We start from the raw sequence: 20,641 nt of genomic DNA, 5'->3' as shown, positions 1-20,641 counted from the left end.
GGCCATGTTTTCAGTGCCTGTTCCTTACCTGGGACCTTCTGCGGTCTCAGAGTTAATAATAATTAAAAAATACTGCAGAGTCATCAGTTAACATGTTTTATGGAATTAAATCAGCAGCAAAGGCAGAACCCAAGGAGTTTATCCTGTATGATTAAGTTTCACTGCAAGGCTGACACAGTGACCTCACAGAGCTTCTGGCTGTACAGTTACTACTTAGTCAGACTTAACCTCTTACCCCAGAGAATGCAGGGTCATGTACAGTCAACACTGACTAGAAGAGAATGTTATCTACTATAAACTAATATTTTAAAATTTTATAAATTATTATCTATTATAAATCAGCTATTTAATATATATCTATTTTTATAGACCTATAATTATATATATGTCATGATACGAAATGAATGACACTGAAATGCTGAGATGTTTAAGGTAAAAAAGGTACATTTATTTCTGGACCTTGATATTTATAGAATTCCAAAAGTGACCATGGATTGGAGGATGAAATTGCTACCTCTCTAACCACACTGGTCAAACTAACAGTCCATCAATTCTCTCCTTCTAGAAAGGAATGCAAAACAATCATTATTTACATGAAAAGTGCTTGAGAAATTCCATTACAAAAATGTAAACATTAGAAGGCTTAGAGGCACTTTAGAAGAACAGGGTGACATCTATATATCTATTTATAAATTTTATGCTGTGATCCAGTAAATAAGCTTTAAGTTCTCTAGCTACATCATTAAAAAACAGAATAAAATCCTAAAAACCAGACTGTGGAATCACTTTCTACACAGAGCTTCTCTAGGGCTACATCAGATTTCTGCTATTTAACTGCAATATATTATTTAAACAATTACTCCTCAGTCTCAAGTTTTTCTCTAAGGACTCAAGTTTTCAATCATAATTGCATTTTTCCTTCAAGATCTTGACACTGAGTATATAATATGAAATAAGAATCAATGCAATGGTATTAAAGCAATACAAAACCCCTGTTATTTTCCCACAACACACTTGCACATGCACCTTTATTTCCTGCTGCCCTTTTCTCCCAATCCCAGAAGAAATAAAGCACAGAAACCACATGAATTTTTAACATTTAACTCCTGTTTTCCAGCTTTCTTAGGCCACTGTTTAAAATCCTTTGCCCAAAATTACTAAATAAAATGAAGAATTATTTAGGGAGAAAAGAATGCAACATCAGCTGAGAAAACAGGCTGAGGCTTGCAGCAACAAGATGATTTTTTTACTTTCTGAAACTTCTGGTATCTTTATCAGCATAATGAGAACAAAAATTGTAACACTAACCTAAAATGCAGAGGATTCCATCAGGCTGAGATTTGCTGCTCTGTGTCAGAATAGTCTGAATATTTCGGAGGCGGCTGCAGCTGAAAAAAAAAACAGAATTTGTCCTCAAGGTCACTGCTGAGAAATGTCAAACTGGGAGGCTGAAGAGCTGACCCAGCTTTGTTTTCTTTGTTACAGAAAGTAAATGGACACACACTTCAATTTGTTTGGGTTTTTTTCCTTGAGAAATGGACCTTAAATCAAACAATTCATGATTATTTTTGCCCACTAAAAGATGAAGCCAACAGCACTGAGAGAAGACAGGAATTTTAACCATTCCTTCAACCCTGTTAATCTCCAACCCGGCAAAAATTGCTGCTCAGGTTTGCTCTCACCTGGCCAGCAGAAATTCCCTTTCCTACCAGAGAAGAAAAAACAAAGTAACATCAGAAGGGACCACAGATGCACCAATATCCCAACAGTTTGGGAAAAAGTTTGGGAAAAAAATGTGGGAAAAAGTTTTGGTACCTCCAGCACCATCAGGAGCATAATTAAGGTTGGAAAAGACCTCCAAGATTATTAATTCAAACTTTAAAGAGAAATTAAATAATGCCAAGTATTGCTGAGATTGTTTACCATAAAAATTAATCACTTATTATATAAATTTCAATTCAGCTGTCCAATATTTATCTTTAAACCAGGCAAAAATTTCATCTGCAACAGACAGACAGATTTTTTATAATCAAAGTGAATAGTTCATTACATAAATTTTAATTCAGGTGCCCAATATGCATCTTTCAGCTACAGCAGCCACACAGAGAGCAACACAATTTGTGCTTCCAGGCAACATTCTGGGAGTTTGTTTAAATGCAGATAAAAGACAAGAAATTTCACTGTTGATATTACTGAATGGGATTTCTTGTTTATAGACTTGTTTATATGAGCTGTTCAGCTCCAGGAAACAAATGTCTCTCACAGAAACACTAAAACAGAGCTAAATTTATGAGCAGTTCAAACAAACAATAAAGTAAGGTCAAATATTTCTATTTTCAGCATTACTTTAGCCAAGCAAAAAAGCAAATAGGTCTTTTCAGCAACACTACAATTATTATGCTCTACTTTTTCTGAAAGAAATGTACATGAAAGGTTTCCATTATGGCAAATCTAAGTGAAATTCAAACATCAGTGATAAAGGACAGACAACATTTCATTTGGAGATGCTTCCATGGGAAGCACAAAGTCACTGCAGTCCCCAGCATTTATTTTATCCCTTTTTAGGTCAAATGTTTCAGTTCTGAATCCCTCAATTGTTCTTTTCAGCTGGAATATTTCAATTTTGGATGGATGGATGGATGGATGGATGGATGGATGGATGGATGGATGGATGGATGGATGGATGGATGGATGGATGGATGGATGGATGGATGGATGGATGGATGGATATTTTGATCCACTCTTAGATAAGGAAACAGAAATTAAAGCCACTGATGGTACAATCAGATGTTTGCCCACATGGGCGATGCCAGGAAATCCACATTGAACTTTACGCTGCACATTTAAACAACTACTAATTATTCATTCTTTCAAACCTCACCTAAACCTGAATCTCACAGCTACACAAAATTAAGGTTTTGTATTTTATTCTGGCAAATAGTCATCCCATCTTTAAACAGGAGCCCAGAGCAGCTGGCTGACAGATGATTCACTCCAAGCTATCCAGAGCTCATCTTTTTACACTGCCCACATCACGAGATAGAGAGCAGAAAAAAAATCCCCAGACTCTTCACTGTGGGCACAAATTGGACTTATTTCATTTGTTGGTATGGAAACAGCAACACAAATTACACAAGCCCACAGTTATTTGAGGAGCAGCTGCAGGATTGCTGGAGCCTCTGTGAAAAAAGCCCAAAACAAGAAAGCAACTTTTTGTATAAAGCTGTCCATAAATGAAATCCTTGTCAAAATGCTTCTTGACCTGCCTGCAAAGGAGTTGTTCCCACAATTTCTGAGAGGATCTGAAGGACAAATTAAAGGACTGGGAGAAAAAGCATGTCCAAGGACTTCTGCACTGACACAGCAAGCAGCTCCCTGAGTGATTTTTAATAAAACATTTTCCATATCAGAGGATGCAAGTTCCTGTTCCTGCTCCAAGTGAGGAAAGAAACAGTCAACAGGAAAAATGCTGAGGGCACAAGAAGGAGATTTTCCTTCAGCTCCTCAAAAACAAGATGCAATAATTCTTTTGCTACTCATGGTAAACTGTGAAGGCAAATTTCATTCTCCAGACCAAAACAGGTTTTTAAGGATCTGTAACATTTTTAGAACTTCTTATGCATCATAAACAGAGCAGCAATACACATCTTGATTTTCCCACTCTTTTTTCCCTTCCTGAACTAATCACTTATAGAAAAATTGTTAGAACTCAATTTGATAAAGACCAATTATGGAAACTCATGGGGAAAGACTTCTTCCATTTTATTAAAATACATTACCTATGAAACAAGGTTAGCTATTCCTAAGATATTTAAATTTTAATTTCAAAGGCTTCCACACAAGAATGACCCAAAAAAACCCATTTATCATTTAAAAGAAGTAGTGCTATGAGCCTGTGCAAGAAGACCAGAGCAGAGAAAAACAAAATAAATGAGGTTTTTGTCTTCTTGAGCTCTGGGAAAGTATTTTCTGATCAGTTCAAGTGCTGGGCAGAAAAAGGGAAGAAGAACTGGGGGAGGAGAATCCTCACAGGTTGGGCATTTCCTTCCTTATTTTAACTTTTTAGGTTAGCAATTTTACTCTCCTCAAATTACTTTCATTATTTTTCAAATAAATTATAACCTTGGTGCAGCCTTTAAAAACACTTAAAGATCTCAGATTAAGCTGCTAAAACATTTCTGCCAGGTAAATCTGGATGTCAGTGCTGTGTGTCCTGACATAAAATGTGTAATTTGCACAGAGCAAATTATACATTCACTATTTCACAGTAAGATGTTATGTCCAATAAAGATATTTCATTTTTAATTTTAAACAGACATGTAGCAGAATATTTTTCCTTGCCTTATTTAAGAAGTGTGAGAATGAGAGAATTCTTTGCAAAAGCTCCTTCACAGAAAAATTTTCAATGTCATTTCAAGTGTGGATAAATCATTATATTCAAAGGCTGACACTAAACACAGAAGACTTGTGTGCCTGAAGAAAGATGCCATTCAGAAATAGGGAAGAGAATAATTAGAATTCTTACAACATGCTTTTAAACAATACAGGCTAAACTGGGTATAAAGTCAGAGAGGGGAAAAATAAAGGCATTTTCTTGGATTTCACATTAAACAGTCATGTGCCAAAAACAAAAAGACTGTCCTGGGAACAAAAATCCATGACTTTTCCCATCTCCAAAACAAGCACTCCTTTTCATTTGGCTCCAGCAGTACAAATTCAAACAGAAACAACCTCCACACAAACCTGTGGGCCTTGGGATGCTCCCCTGGAAGTTGTGGTTCTGGATCCACCACCTACATAACCACAGTTAAACCTAAATAACCTGCTGCTGAAACAAAAAAAAATTAGGTGTGTTTGGAAATATGGTCCTAAGGAAGCTCCAAAATCCTGGATTCCAACAAGATTTGGGCAAGACAAGAGCTGGAAGTTATTTATGCATCTAAGAGGCAACTTCTGGAGCAGGTAAGAAGTTGAAAAAGGTGGGAATTTTTGAACCACTTGAACCACTTTTTTTTTTTTTTTTTTGAAGTGGGAATTTTAGCACCATTTTTGAGCAGAAGTTGGGATTTCTCTGTGGATTTAAGGCAGGATAAAATCTCCTGGTGCTGCAAGGGACAGTGTCAGCCTGCTCACCCCCTTTCTGGCTGCACTAACGATCTGCAAGCCATGTGTCAGGTCAGATCAGCTTATGGACCCAAACAACCTCCAGCCCAGGAATTAAAAAGAAAATAATGCTTTCAAACAGCAGCAAGCTGACCTGACTGCTGATTGAGGCAGGTCAAAAAGCAAAGCCACGTTTTGGGGCGACAGCTGGCAATAAAGTGTGCTTGGGCCAATTAAGGAACTGTACCTTGAGGTACTTGATATTCCACTAATCTTGGACTAGATCCAGGGAAAAAAAGGGGGAGATAATTGACAATCATTAACTTCTAAGAATTAGTGCTCATCTGTTCACGTCTTCACACTAATTATGCAAAGTAGCTCGCTTTACAACAGGCAGCCCGTCACAGCTTGGTAACAGACACGGCGCTGCAAGGCACGTCTGTTGGCAAATAAAGGGAATATTAACAACTGTGCCTTTCTCAGTCACAAAGAACAAATCCATTTCCTCAAGAAAGCCACATGGTGCTTGAATTTCCATCTTGTTTCTTCTCCCACAATGCTTTTTCCCCTGGCTGCTGGCTGGATTTAAACTGAGTGCAAGCTGCCTTTTCTTGATGTGGTAATCCAGAACTGAGGCAGCACCATCAGCACTGATCCCTGTTGGAATCCTGGATGCTGAGAATTTTCAATTTCTGTGCTGAAATTTAAAATTCACAGACCCACAAGAAAATATTCCATTTGATCTGAGGCCGTGGAGAAGCCTTCAAAACTTGATTGATAGCACTGGGATTATGGGTGTGTAGTTTGATTAGAAGTGTGTAATATGTAATGTAATGTAATGTAATGTAATATCGTATAATATGATATGATATATGATATATGATATATGATATATGATATATGATATATGATATATGATATAAGATATATGATATATGATATAAGATATATGATATATGATATAATATAATATAATATAATATAATATAATATAATATAATATAATATAATATAATATAATATAATATAATATAATATAATATAATATAATATAATATAATATAATGTGGAAGTGTGTAATATATAATTAACATATAATATCTAATATATGGTATGTAATTTATAATATATAACATATAATATATAACATATGTAACATATAACATATCATATATCATATATAGTACATAATATATAATACATAGTATATAATATATAATATATAATATATAATATATAATATATAATATATAATATATAATATATAATATATAATATATAATATATAATATATAATATATAATATATAATATATAATATATAATATATAATATATAATATATAATATATAACAACAGGGTGGAAAACTTAAGAGTTTAAGGTTTTAGAATACAGTAATATATATATATATATATATATATATATATATATATACATATATAAAAAACAAGATGGAGGTTTTAGGGCAGTGGCTGCTTGTTCTTCTTCATGGCTTTGTGTAGTATTTTGCAATTGAACAGAAAAATCCACATTGTGGGACATGAGTGATTAGTTATTGGGTTAAAATGAAAATAATTTAGGTGTCATTTTTTAATTGGACAGTTTAGCCTTAAAAATGTTGTAACAAAAGATAGTTAGCCATTTTGTGCCGTGTTAGTAGAATGCTGTAGAACTCAGGACTTGAAATATAAATAAGAAATAATAAACATCTAAACCTGAACACAAAATACCATCTCAAGTGCCTTCCTTGACAGAGGAAGAAAAAGAAGCTGAGAATCCCTAGATTGGGATTCCTGTTGGATTCCCAATTCCCAGAGGATTCCCAGTGGATTCCCAGTTCCCAGTGATTTCCCAATTCCCAGTGGATTCCCAGTTTCCAGAGGATTCCCAATTCCCAGAGGACTCCCACAGCCTAGCAGGGGTGGATTCCCAATTCCCAGTGGATTCCCAATTCCCAGTGATTTCCCAATTTCCAGAGGATTCCCACAGCCTAGCAGGGGTGGATTCCCAATTCCCAGAGGTTCCCAATTCCCACTGGATCCCCAATTCCCACTGGATTCCAAATTCCCACTGGATTCCTACAGCCTGGCAGGGATGGATTCCCAATTCCAGGTGGATTCCCAATTCCCAGAGGGTTCCCTCAGCCTAGCAGGGCTGGATTCCCAATTCCCAAAGGATTCCCAATTCCCAGAGGATTCCCAATTCCCAGAGGATTCCCTCAGCCTGGCAGGGCTGGATTCCCAATTCCCAGAGGATTCCCAATTCCCAGAGGATTCCCAATTCCCAGAGGATTCCCACAGCCTGGCAGGCTGCAGCTCTGTTTCACTGTGCCCAGTTCAGCTGACCAAGGCTGGCATTTCGCTGCTTTCCCTGTGTTTCACCTCCTCTTGGCAGATGTTTTTGCTCCACCCCCACAAAGGCTTGGCTGAGGCTGGATGGATGGCAGGAAAAATCAGAGATATCCACATTAAGAGAAATCCTCACCTTGAGTAGATCATACCAAAGTCAATGGTTTTACCATTAACAGCCCAATTTACCATAAATAAATAAATAAAATATAATATTAAATCACAGGGGTTTTTTTCCCCAAATCACAACACTCGTTAACTCTCTGTTGTGAACATCTGTTTCCATTTTAGCCCCTGAAAAATCAAGTTTAAATTTCTTGGGTTTTTTGTTGACCTCATGATTTCTATCAGAAATGTTTGCTTGTATTGAGAGTCCAGGATTTTCCTGGATTTCCCAGAGTCTGACATTATCCTCACCTCACTGTAGCTGTGAAAACAGACACCAGAAATCAGACTGAGCTAAAGACACTCAGAATTTCATTGATTTCAAAATAAATCTTTCACTGCTTGGTATCCATAAAAGACAACATTCACTCACCTTAAAAGAGATGTCAATTTTCCACCTATTTTGCAAATTTCTCTACATAGGGAGAGAAATTTGCATTGGGATATTGACTATAAACAGGAGATCAAGTAATTTTTTAGGAACAGTGAGAAAAAAATGGACATAGACAAATAAATTTTAACTTTGTGTGCATTTTCAGGATCAAATCATGATCTTAAGTGGACTATTCAGGACCAAATATTGATCTTTAATGGACAGGAATATTCAATTCTATAATCCAGAAACCTCAAAGCACATAGGAACAAGCCTGAATCTCTCCTTACTAAACATGTGGAACTGCCTGATGTTGTTCTGCACAATCACAAACTTTTTTTTGAGGATATTTACTAAATTCTGGGTTGCCCATCAGTCAGACCCTCAGCTTTAAGAAGTAAAACATTTTTAACAGGCTGATTTACAAAAAAAAATGCCTGTATTTTCATTTTCTTAAGCTGTAGCACATTATGGAGAGCATCAACTTTTCCCTTCCAAAAATATTATCAGCTGAGAAAATGCCAATAATTGAAAAAGTGACAAAGAGCAGCAGCTCCAGGGTGATTATTCTGCCATCATTCACTCTGATTAAAAGGACAGGGCAGAAATCTGGCACTTGGGCAGAAATCAAAGCTGATTTTCAGTGCCTCAGGACTAAATTCACCTTCAGGGCTCATTCCTGGGCCAGAACCTCTGCAGCCACGTGGCCACAAAGCTCCAGATCAGATGCTGAGATGATCACAAAGGGAGAATTCCAGCTGCAAGATCCACACCAAAGCTCTGCTCCTCTCTCCGGCAATTTTCCCTTCTTCTTCCTCTCTATTCCCATCAATCAAATGCTTCCACACCCCTCAATTCTCACTGTAACAGACCCTAAGCATTCTTATTTCCCTAAGGTGGCAGAAAATCATCCATATTCAAGCAATGGGGGTTGTTTCTCTTTTTTTCCTCCTGTACTTCAAGTGAAATCAGCTCTGTCTTTGCATTGCTAAAATACAGCACATTCCTTAAAGAAAAATAAAATAATTCCAGTGCAACTGTGCTCTTACAAAATCCTGAACCTCAGCATAATTACATAAGGAACACACAGGCACAGGAAAAATTGCTAATCTTGCATCACAGACAAGTCCCCTACAAAAACTGATTGGGAAACCACAACAACTCTTTGGTCCTGTGCTCCCAAATAAAATTCATGGGAAAAAAACCAAAAAGCCACATATTTAACCACAATGTGATTAACAACAGAGCAGGAGAATGTTAAGCACAGAGGAAGAGACAACAGAAAAATTAACCCAAGGACTCATTTTGCATTTCCCCACATGGTGAGAACTCATCTGTATGGATAATGAATAATGAGGATTTGCTTGCTCTGTTTTACATGAAGGTAATTCAGATTGGGTGGGTGCAGAGTGCTCTGAAATAGAACAATTCTGCATTGATTTTCTGATGCAGATGTTTAAAACAAGCACTTCATAGGATTTTTGTTCAGAAATGCCTGCATTCACAAGGAAAACACTCATTCCCCACCAAACACAGGCACATGAAAGATGACATCACCTCCCAAAAACACTTCCCCTTTTTTGGGCAGCACTTCTCTCTTACTTAAGGGATTTTTTCTTTCTATTTCCAAACCCATTCTTGACTTGTTACAATGCTGAGGTGCCACATGGCAGACCAAAACTCTCGAGCATGTGGAAGAACTCCAGGAATTATCTCTGGCCCTTTCTCTAGTCTTTATATAGTCTGAAGAATTTTTCCATTCCTGTTTGGGAGCTTGGGGGTGGTGGGGGAGGGTAACAGATTGTTTTGTTTTAAGTTATTTTTATTAACTGCCTGCTATCTGCTGACTGCCTGGGAAATTTATGGCAAACACTGGCCTCCATCTGGCCTGACAATAAAAAAAAAAATTTTAAAAAAGAACTGCACAAGAATGAGTGTTAAGGAGGAAAAAAAATTAAAAGATGACATGGTTCCTACAAATGCACCAAATTACAGTTGCTGGCTGCATCTCCCAGTGGAGCTCAAAAGCTTGCAGATGTTCAGAGAGTCTGAATGTTCTCATGACAACTCTAAAACAGGGTCTCAAATTACAAAAATCACTCAGGAAGAGGAAGGCTTGAGTGGAAACCATTTTCTCTTTCAACATTTTTTTTAACCATCTTGGCATTTCATTACCCATCATGAATTTTTAGATCGTTCACAGCTCTAAAAAAATACCAAGCTCTTTCTAAATAATTAGTATTAATTTATTCAGTGAAAAAAAATATTTGAAAAGGTCACTTTTCCTTCTGCTTTATTTTCAATTCAGAAAGAGAGAGCGGGAACATAACCAGCCGTGTTCACGTGTTTCAAGCAAGCACAACAACCTCCATTTCTCTCTCTTTCACAGCAGAATTCCTCATTTCACTGGCAAATCATCCAAAAAAGTGAAAATGCTTTTGTTCCCTTCTTGTACTTCAGATAAAAAGCTGTTTGGTTTGGGTGTTTGTTTGTTTTTTAATTGAAAATCTCCAGCAAGCACAGAGCCAGGCAGCTTGGCCAAGTGTTTGTCTGCGATTCACGTGCAAGGTCTCCCTTCCCTGATTATCTGGCTTCCCACTGCTGAATACTTCCATGTATTGTGCTGCAACTATTGAAAGCATCAAGCACTTCAGTTCCTGGGTTGTGCTTTGTGGTGCCATAAAACAGAATCGTGGAATTATTTCGGTTGGAAAAGCTCTGCAAGAGCATCGAGTCCAACTGTTACCCCAGCACTGCCAAAGCCACCATTAAACCTCATCACTAAGCACCACAAAAATGGTTTTTAACTGCTTTTTAAATATCTAGCCACTCTACCACTGCCCTGGGCAGTTTGTTTCAGTGCTGGACAATCCTCCCAGCAGAGGAATATTTCTTAATATCCAACACAAACCTCTCCTGGCACACCTTGAGGCCGTTTCCTCTATTCAAACCATTTGGATAATGGGCTGCAGCATCATACACATGGGTGCACCTTAAGTCTCCAAAAGGAAACAGAGCTCTGGCAACACAAGGACACCTGAGCTGACACCTGAGCTCCCACAGAGCCAATGCCACCATCTCACATGTCCCCACAGCCCAGCTCCTGTCAAGCCCTGCCCAACATATTTTCAGAGCTCAGGAAATTTTATTACCTTTGTATCCACAAACCCCCATACAAACACAACCTCGCCTTTCTCTCCATAACCTCTCAGCCCCTCCCAAACCTCAGCTATCCCTACACTAAAATTCACTTTTCCTGCCTTTCACAAGCCTTTTTTTTTTTTACTTTTATTGCCAAAATAGCCCATGCTGACCCCTCCTAAACCAGTCCCAGGTTTATCCCCTAGAGAAACAGAACCCCAAAGCCACTCTGTGCACATCAGCCCTGCTGGTGATGTCCTGCTGCTCCTCACCCACACATCCTCCTCCTCCAGCAGGATTCTGCCCGTGACAATCCCTCCATCCACAAGGTCACATCAGGCTCCTGTCTGCCGTCCTGTACCTCCCTCCCGGCAGCCACCTGCCAAATCTACCTGTCCCCGTCATGGCCAGTCTTTTCTTTCTCATTCCCAGCCCCTCACATGATGCTGCAGCCCCCCAAATCCCTTTAATGATCCCAAATCCGCCCGCAACACTCGCAGAGCTCAGTACCATAAAACCTTTCCTGAACGCCCCATCCCTTCTGTCCCACCCCCATCCTTCCCACAACACCTTCAATAGGTGTTAAACCCTATTGTACCCCAAATCAGCCTCGTTAACTCTGCGAACACCCCAAATTCTCCCAGATAAAGCCCCTCAAGACCCCATCCTAAGGTTTAAAACCCCTCCCTATCCCCTCAATTCCAGCGCCTCCAAAGCGCTGCGCTCCCCATCCCTCGCACCCCAACGCCCCCAAATCGGCGTTTAACGCTATTTCCTCCACGAGCAGAGCCACGGATGTGAAAATCTCAGTTGCTCTCACACCAAATTCCTTCTAAATCCGTCAAAACCCTCCAGATCGCCCCTTCAGCGCCCCTCCAGCACACCCCCCCCACCCCGCACACCCCGCATACCCCCTCCCCACCCCACAGCCCCTTCAGCGCAGCCCTGCCGCTGGCTGTCACCCTTCTCCTCGCCTTCCCCGCTGTCCCCTCCGGTACCTGACGAAGGGCCCCGGGGCTCGGGGCCGGGGCCGGTGTCGCGGGGGCGGCGGGAGGAGCGCGGAGCGGCCGCACAGCGCCATGGCGACCGCGATGCGCCCGGGCGACGGGGCGGCTCCGCCACTGCGGCCCTGCGCCCCGCCCCGCGCAGCCCGCTCCACTCGGCACAGGGGGGGAGAGGATATGGCACACCCGCACTGCTCCTCTGCTCCCAGCTTTTCTGTCGGTCCAGGATTTGTCCTGAGTTTTTATCTCCTCTCACAGGAAGTGCGGTTGGGAATTCTGGGATAGCGGCTCTAGCTGGGAGTAAACATAGCGGGGTGAGGTGGATCACCCCTCCGACAGGAATGAGCTCGTCCAAGTCCAGCCCCCCGCTCACACACCCCTCACGCCCCCCCTGCCGTTCGCTCTTGGGCGCGTCCAGCCCCCACCGCTGCTGATGTACCCCCCCCGCGATGGGGCGTGGGCTCGTCCGATGGCAGGGACGGGGGACAAGGGACCCCTGAGACCCCCTCAGACCCCCTGAGACCCGGGGAGGGGACAAGAGACCCTTGAGACACCGGGGAGGGGGACAAGGGACCCCTGAGACCCCGGGCTATGGGGACAAGGGACCCCTGAGACCCCGGGGAGGCGGACAAGGGACCCCTGAGACCCCCTGATCCCTTGGGAAGGGGTGACACAGAGCCCCCTGAGAATGTGTGACGCAAAAGCCTCCAGGGAGGAGTGACAACGAGCCCTGAGGAGCAGGGGGACATGGAGACCCCGACATCCTGCAGAGCCCCGAGGGGTGGTGTACCCTGGTGTCCCCAAAGTATTGTCCCCAAAAACACCCTACAGCACACAGACATGCCCTGGCTCCCCGTGTCCACCCAGCATTGCACCCACCATGGGATGCCTCCCCAGCTGTCATTCCCTATAAAACCACCACAGCCCCATCTGGGCACCCCTCTGGGGTGTCACCAACACCCCACATGGTCTTTTTTGTGTTATCCCCAAAAAATATCCCCTCCTTCCAACCATTACCCCTCTGTGTGCTAATACCAGCACAACCACCCTGACAGACATCCTTTATTCTCTTTACACCAGAAATTAAAGGAGTTTTGCCTGCTCTGCCCAGAGATCCCAGCCTTGCTGGCCCCTGACACCCTTTCCCCAGTCTTCTCCTATTTTACTGATGTGTCGCCATTGCCAAACAACCGAGGCAGCACCCCAGGGAGCAGGAGCAGGGATTTTGGGTCCTGCACAGAAAACCTGCAAGGATCTACAAAGAACTGAGGTCGTCACTCTTCAGGGAAGGATCTGGAGCCAGGCTTTGAGGGGCACAGGGCTGAAACCCATTAATCCCACATCCCTCAGCTGAGGGGAACACATCCTGCTCCTCCTGCATGCTCCTGCCTCACCACCCACCCCTGGGGGAAGGAGTAGATGTTGAGTAAGCATCCAGGAAAGCTGAATTTGCTGTGGAGGCTCTCATTCCCCCCCAGAACGTTAATCCCCATCCCCCAGTGCTAATCTCTGACGAGTTCCCTGCACCATTAATCTCCCCAGCTCCTCATCCCTGGTGGAGAGTGGGATAACACCCCTTGTCTGCATCTTATTTTAATTACACCAGTGTTTGACAGCAGCAGTGTAAAGCCCCAAATCTGCAGCTTTGGGGTGTGATGGAGACATGGGGCTGCCTGGAGCAAGCTCCTTTTCCCTTCCCAAAGGATCTCAATTCAGTGGGGAACACTCAGGGGCTCTCACTCCCACCTCGCTTTTAACCTGGTGCAGGTGAGAACGCGTTCCAAAGTGCTCTTTCCTTTTTTCCCCAAAAATGAAATCGGACTTTGCTCAGTGCCACAGAGCAAAGACAAGATAAATAAATATTCTGGGCCGTGGCCCAGCTGCCCTGCAGCCACTGAGAAGCATTTTAGCTGCCCTTGATAAAACTCTGATGGTTCCATGTACAGACAAGTCCCCATGGCACAGGTTGTGCTGACAAGGAGCTGGCACCATCCCAATCCCAAATTTCTTCCTGTTTTTGGAGCCCCTGGACACACTTTGAGTTTGCTAAAGCAGCATCACCAAGAGGAGCTGAAGGCCTGGAAGGAAAAGTGGATAGGATTGCTAAAAACCCTTTGCTTTCCTCTAGAATGATCCTGAAATGCATCCCTCCTGCTTCTCTTGTCCTTTGCTGGGTGGGACAGTGTCCTGCAGAGCTCCTGCTGCTTGTCCCATGCCAGTCCATGAACCACCAGCTTCCAGAAGCTTTTCCCAAGCCCCCTCTACATCCAACACCTACATAAGGAAGGACACATGTCCTGACAGCACATCCTTCCCCTGCAACATCTGAGTGCTGTCTTGGCTCCTTCCATCTCCTCTCTTCCATCTCCATGAGGCTGCCCAGGCACTCCAAACCCCAGGAACACATCAAGGCTATGGTGGGAGAGGAGAGGGAAAAGGGATATTCCCAGGATTGGATTTAGGGATATTTTTCCCCAAAAACTCTTTCAGCCAACAAGAGGAGATATTTCACACCGCTGCTGTGGCCTGTATGTCCCTTGGGGTGACAAATCAGGCCAACAACCTGGAACACACCCAACAGAGAGGTCAGGCTTCCTGGAGAAGGAGGGAGGTGAGGTGGAAGGGGAAAGAAGGTGACATCAGCTATTGTTCCTGCTCTCCAGCTTCCTGAGCTTCCCTATCCCACTATTGTTGCATGTTTTGAGGGCTGCAAAAGCTGAGTGAAGCCCACAACAATTCCCAAAGAGAGGAAGAGGGGAGGCAGAGTGGTTTGGAAAGAGGGGAAAGTTGCTGCTGATGTTTCTTGGGTCCTCCTGATCTAGATATTGTCCAAAAGCAAACAGCAGATGTGGGTTGAGCAGGTAGGGCTGATCCTCGCTGTGTTTTCAGCTTGGGTACCTCAGGGTTGGCATCTCCCCACGGAGACAGCTGCCTGCACACCCTCTTCCCTGGATACCTGTTTATTTTTAGCAAATCCCTGCTGGACAAAACAATTCTGTACACACAGAGAGGCCAAAATTAGCTGTTCACCCTGAGATGTGCACCTGGAGAGGTTCTTTATTCCCCCATCCATGAGGAATGCCTAAACTTCCCACCCTGGGCTGATGGTTGCTCACTGAGGCCGGAGGCTGAATTTTATATAAAAATTGATTGGTAAATCCCATCCTACTGGGACCTGCACATCCCTTCCCCATGGAAAACGTTGGCTGCTGGGAATGTGGGCTGTGGGATGGCTTTGACGTCCTGGTGCACACTAAGGAACCATCCATGAGCCATCCTGCAGGACTTCCCAGGATGGTGGAACCCCAGGAAGACCTGTCTCCATCCCTGATGGGTAAAGGCAACCCCAGAAATAACCCCAGAGTCAGCAGCTCCAAATAAAACCAAACAGAAAAGCTTTATGACTCACAAATCCCACTTCCAGCCAAGGATCCATCCTTTAGGGCTTTCAATTTGCTTTTTCCTTATCCTTCTGTAGCATCAAGGAGCTATTTGCCTACTGCAACAGCACTTTTAAGGAAATAATTCAAATTTCTTGGAGAGAAAACATTAATTGTGCTCTACTTGCATGGTAAACAAACCATGTCCCTTGCTGTGCTTCCTAAGAACTGTTTTTCTTCCTTTTTCCTCAGATTTATGGGATCCTGTTGTATTTATGGGATCCTATGAATGTTTCAGAGGAGTCCACCCTCCAGGCAATGGATGTTCACTCAGAGAATGGACTTGCTGCCTGCAGAGCTCTTACTGAAAAATTTATGAATAGCTTGAGAAAGGAATAAAATGAGACTGTTTGAAAAGTTTCCCACTTTTACCTGGGCAGGGAAAATTAAGTAATAAATGATGATGGCTATAAAAAGCCTCGTACTCCATCTATCCAAGTTCTTCAGGCTAGAAAATCTTCATTCTTCTCTAGTGCTATTTTAGGAGGAGAGATATTAAAATTTCCTCTGGCCTGAAATTACTGTTTTATTCTTACCACAAAAAAAAAGCAGCCCCCAGGTCAAAGAAAACAAAAGGGTGAGTTACTCCAACAAGCTGAGATCTGCTTGTTTATACCACCCTGAATCTGGCACCACACACCCATCAAAGACAGGGTGGAGATGCAGGAGGTGATGGAGACACAACGCACCAAGATCCTGCAAGCGCAGGAAACGTCTCAAAAAATAGCAGTGCTGACCCTGAGTTACCCAGACTTGTTTTGTTATAGCCACTGCTCTTTGTAAATGAAGAGTTTGGCTGAGAAATAGAGGTGGCTGAGGGTGACCAGGAAATGGGAAGGATTTTTTGGATGTTCTGTTTGCAAACTGGCTCCATGCAAAGAGGGAATTTGGTGCTGGTGGTGGTCACTGCTGAAGTTCTTTTTGGCTTTTCCAACAGTGGATGGAGCAAAGAGATGTTTGCTGGCTGATGGGGGAACAAACCACTATCCCTGAGAATAATTTGATGTCATGGATTCTTCATTTCAACATGTTTTGGGACATCTCCAGGTGCTATAGGATCATGGAATAACTTGGGTTGGAAGGGACTTGAAGACCATCTTCTTTGGCCATATCAAATTTACCAGCATGAAATTTGGTCTGCAAAAAATCAGGAAATTGCTGTCTGGAAGGGTGTGCTGGTGTCTCTCCTCTGACACACTGGAGGCTCTGGAAAGGTTCTTCAAAACAAGGAACAGTCTGGATATGGTTTAGGATCAGAAGGAAATTCAGATTGGAAGGAACCTCAGGATGTCTCTACTCCAACCTTCTTCTCAAAGCATGTCACCCTAGTTTTTTAAGATTTTCTAAGCCTTCTGATGTTAACATTCTTGTAGTGAACTTTCTCACACACTTTCTGTAAATAACTCATTGTTTTGCATTCCTTGATGGAAGAGGAGAAATCGGTTAGACTGTTGGTTTAACCAGTGCCATTGGAGAGGTGGCACTGTCACCCTCCAATCCGCTGTCACTTTTGGAAAACTATAAATGTTGGAGTCAGAAAATAAACTTCCCTTTTTTCTTCACCTTGAAAACAGCGCTGTGAGCTTGTGTTCTTTTGTGTCCTATAGTGACAAAGCAGGATCACCCATGAGATCACACCAGGTTGCTCTGGGCTGTCTTCAGTTTGGTCCTGAAACCATCCAAGGATGGAGACACTGAAACCTCCCTGGTACCCCAAACCTCAAAGATCTCCCTGGGACCTATTCCTCTCCCACTGCTTGCCCAAAACCTCCACCTAGCCACCCTCAGCATTCCAGGTGTGTGGCCACCACCTCCTGGAGCCCTACATTCATCTTTTTTCCCACTTTTTGAGCCTCAGATGAGCAGAGGAAGCCAGGCCCCAGAGCATTTGCTGTGTGGCCTCCCCTGCATCTCGTTATCTCCAGGAACAACTTCCCACCTCTCCCATCCCGCTTCCTCCAGAGCTCAAATCCCTCCCTGCATTGTGCTTCACCCTTCCAGGAGCCTCCTCTCAACACTGCCTGAGGATACACTGCTTAAAACCTGATTTAAGCCAGCAGCACCAGATTTTGCAGTTCCTTCTCAAGTCTCTGCCTGTTGGCCTGGGGAGAGGCTGCGACTTCAGGCAGTGCAGCATCTTCAAAGGCTGGATGTACAAGGAAAGAACATCTCCAAGCTTCTCCTTGTTGGGCAGAGCTCCTCAGCTGGTGGTCCTGGAGAGCTCTGGGCTCCTCCTAAGGCATCCACAGATGATTTAGAAAGTGAATTGGCCAAGATGCTTCTGTTTGCTATAACTCTGTTGCATAATACTATGAAATTGATATGGTTTCTATGAAGATATGGATCATAGAATTCCAGAATGGTTTGGGTTGGAAGATGCCTTAAAAATTATCTTATTCCATCTCCTGAGCAGAGCCAGGCAACCTGTGCCAGGGCCTCACCACCCTCACAGCAAAGAATTTCTTCCCAATATTCCATCTAAATGTCCCCTCTGCCATTCCCCTTGTCCTTGCACTCCAGGCCCTTGTCATGAAGGAGCCATGAAAATTTCTCCATAAAAATTTCTCCTGGTTTTCTTCTTCCAAACAGACCCTCAGAAGCTCTTTCCCTCTAAGAGGATTTTCCTTCATCTTTCACCCACCATTTTTCCCAGAGATCAGCCAGGATTTCTCCTTAGCAGGAATTTTGCATTCCTGGACTCCCCATTTTCAGTTTGCAATGGTTTCTGTCTCAGAAATATGAGCTGAGAATGCCAGGCATGTCAGGAAGGGAAAATCCATCTAAGCTTTTCATCTCCTTTTGTCAGCATTTCATCTAAGCAGGATTTTCATGCTGCTGATTCATCTCCAAGAGCTTCCCACCCACCTCCATGTTCATTCCAGTGCTTCCCACATCCTTTGCAAGGGGAGGGAACCACTGGTGCTGCAGTGGGATCAGATACCTAAATCCTCTGAATCCCTCCTTTTTCTCCAAAGAACATTTATGTCCTCAGGCTCCATCACTGAATTCCACCCTGCAGAGTCACCACTGCCTCTCAATCCCTTTTTGAGCCTTTTTCAGAGCAAAATGCAGCTCTTGAGCAGGTTCCCTGCAGTGTTTCCTGGATATCCGATGGAGCAGTACCTTGCTGACCACTTCACTGTGCACTCTGTTTGCTGGCTCCAGGGAAAGGAAACAACAATGAGATCACTTGGAAAGATGTTGTTTTTTTTTTCCTTCAGATTTTGGCTTGCCCAGTGGAAATCCAGGAGTGTGGTCAACAAACAACGAGCAGAGATTCCCTTCACCCTCTGCGGAAACTGAAATTAAACTCATTTTCACTCATCCATGAAAACAAAGGTGATGGTAATTACAACCAGCAGCACTCCATCCTCTTCCTCCGTCCTGCCTCGCTCCAGAGGGAGGAAGGCTGAGCTCACAGCTTGGTGGAGGGGCTGTGGGAACCAGCAGGGACAAAACTGGGACAAAGCCAGCAGCCAGAGCACGGTGCCGGGCTCAGCTCCCAGGTTTTGTTCAGTGATGGATGGGGACGAACGCATTGTGTCCCCTGGAGCCATTTAATCATGGATTTGATGCTCAGCATGGATCCTGGAGCTCTACCAGAGGCAGACTGGGATGTTCTCAGCAAGGCATCTCTGTGTGGCAGCATTCCGCGCTCGCGAGCCGCCGCGTCCCTCCGCTACCAAGACAAATTAGAGGAACGTGGATCATTTTATGGCTTGCTCCGAGCAGGTCAGCCTGGAGGCCACCACAAAAGGAACCTCTGCAGGTCAGATATGGAGTTACAAAGATTTGGGAGGGAATGCACACGGAAAAATGTTGGATTTGGCAGCATTCCGCGCTCGCGAGCCGCCGCATCCCTCCGCTACCAAGACAAATTAGAGGAACATGGATCATTTTATGGCTTGCTCTGAGCAGGTCAGCCTGGAGGCCACCACAAAAGGACCCTCTGCAAATGAAATATGCAGTTACAGAGATTTGGGAGGGAATGCACATGGAAAAATGTTGGATTCAACAGTGTTCCGTGCTCACAAGCTGCCACATCCCTCTGCTACCAAGACAAATTAGAGGAACATGGATCATTTTATGGCTTGCTCCAAGCAGGTCAGCCTGGAGACCACCACAAAAAGACCCTCTGCAAATCAGATATGCAGTTAGAGAGATTTGGGAGGGAATGAAGACAGGAAAACATTGGATTCAGCAGCGCTCCGTGGTCACGAGATGCTGCGTTCCTCCGCTACCAAGACAAATTAGAGGAATGCGGCTCATTTTATGGCTTGCTCCAAGCTGGTCAGCCTGGAGGCCATCACAAAAGGACCCTCTGCAGATCAGATATGGATTATAGAGATTTGGGAGGGAATGAACACAGAAAAACATTGGATTTGGTAAATTCTGCACCTCTTGGCACGCGGCGCTTTCGCAGCTACCGGCAAGAAAAACAGAGCAGCTCATTTAATGAAACCTTGGGAAGGAAAGATCCCCAAGTGGAGAACTTCCCCCTTCCCAATTATTCTTGTGAAACACACAGCTTGGGAAAGCACACAGGCACAACGAGCTGGAGATCTGGAGTTAGTAATAAAATCACCTCTCCCTGTCTAGGACAGCTGGAAAGGAAAATGTTCCAACCTGTTGCTAAACATGCTGGGGAAATCACTACTGAAAAAGAGAGGATCCAAGAGAACTTCATTCCAGCATTGGTCAGCAGCCTTTGCATTGGCCAGCAGCCTTTGCTGTGTTTCATGAGCTAATAAAATCTTCAGAGAACTTAAGGGAGATGTAGAAGTAAGACTGTGTAGGGAGATGTAGAACTTAATCCTCAGAGAACTTAGTGGGGATGTAGAAGTAAGAGCTTCCTGGGAAGCCACAGCAGGGACATGGACAACTGCAGAGGCTCCTGTGAGCTCTGTTTTGGCTCCATATCTTAGGAAATGAGAGCCTGAAATCTGCTTTTTGTCTGCTCTCTGCTGTGGGAGTGAGTGTTGGAGGGGTCAGGCTTTGCTGGAGCTAATTCTCCATGACTCAAAAAACTTCAAATCTTGCCTCATCCCAGCCCCTTTTGGTGGCTCC

General features: G+C 43.5%; 1 protein-coding gene across 1 annotated transcript in view; it reads right to left on the bottom strand.

Moving 5' to 3' along the window:
• Positions 1–12,224, bottom strand: part of DNAAF9 (dynein axonemal assembly factor 9) — a 75,313-nt gene extending 63,089 nt beyond the window's left edge. Inside the window, exons 1-2 of the mRNA XM_058025316.1 lie at positions 12,129–12,224; positions 1,309–1,388 (exon numbers count right to left, since the gene is read on the bottom strand). Coding sequence (XP_057881299.1) covers positions 1,309–1,388; positions 12,129–12,211 — 163 coding nt within the window. The 5' untranslated portion in view covers positions 12,212–12,224. The remainder of the gene's footprint in view (positions 1–1,308; positions 1,389–12,128) is intronic.
• Positions 12,225–20,641: the final 8,417 nt, after the last annotated feature.

This window comes from Melospiza georgiana, chromosome 5 (assembly GCF_028018845.1).
Source record: "Melospiza georgiana isolate bMelGeo1 chromosome 5, bMelGeo1.pri, whole genome shotgun sequence".
Classification (NCBI taxonomy): Eukaryota; Metazoa; Chordata; class Aves; order Passeriformes; family Passerellidae; genus Melospiza; species Melospiza georgiana.
This window is presented reverse-complemented; position numbering and strand designations above follow the sequence as displayed.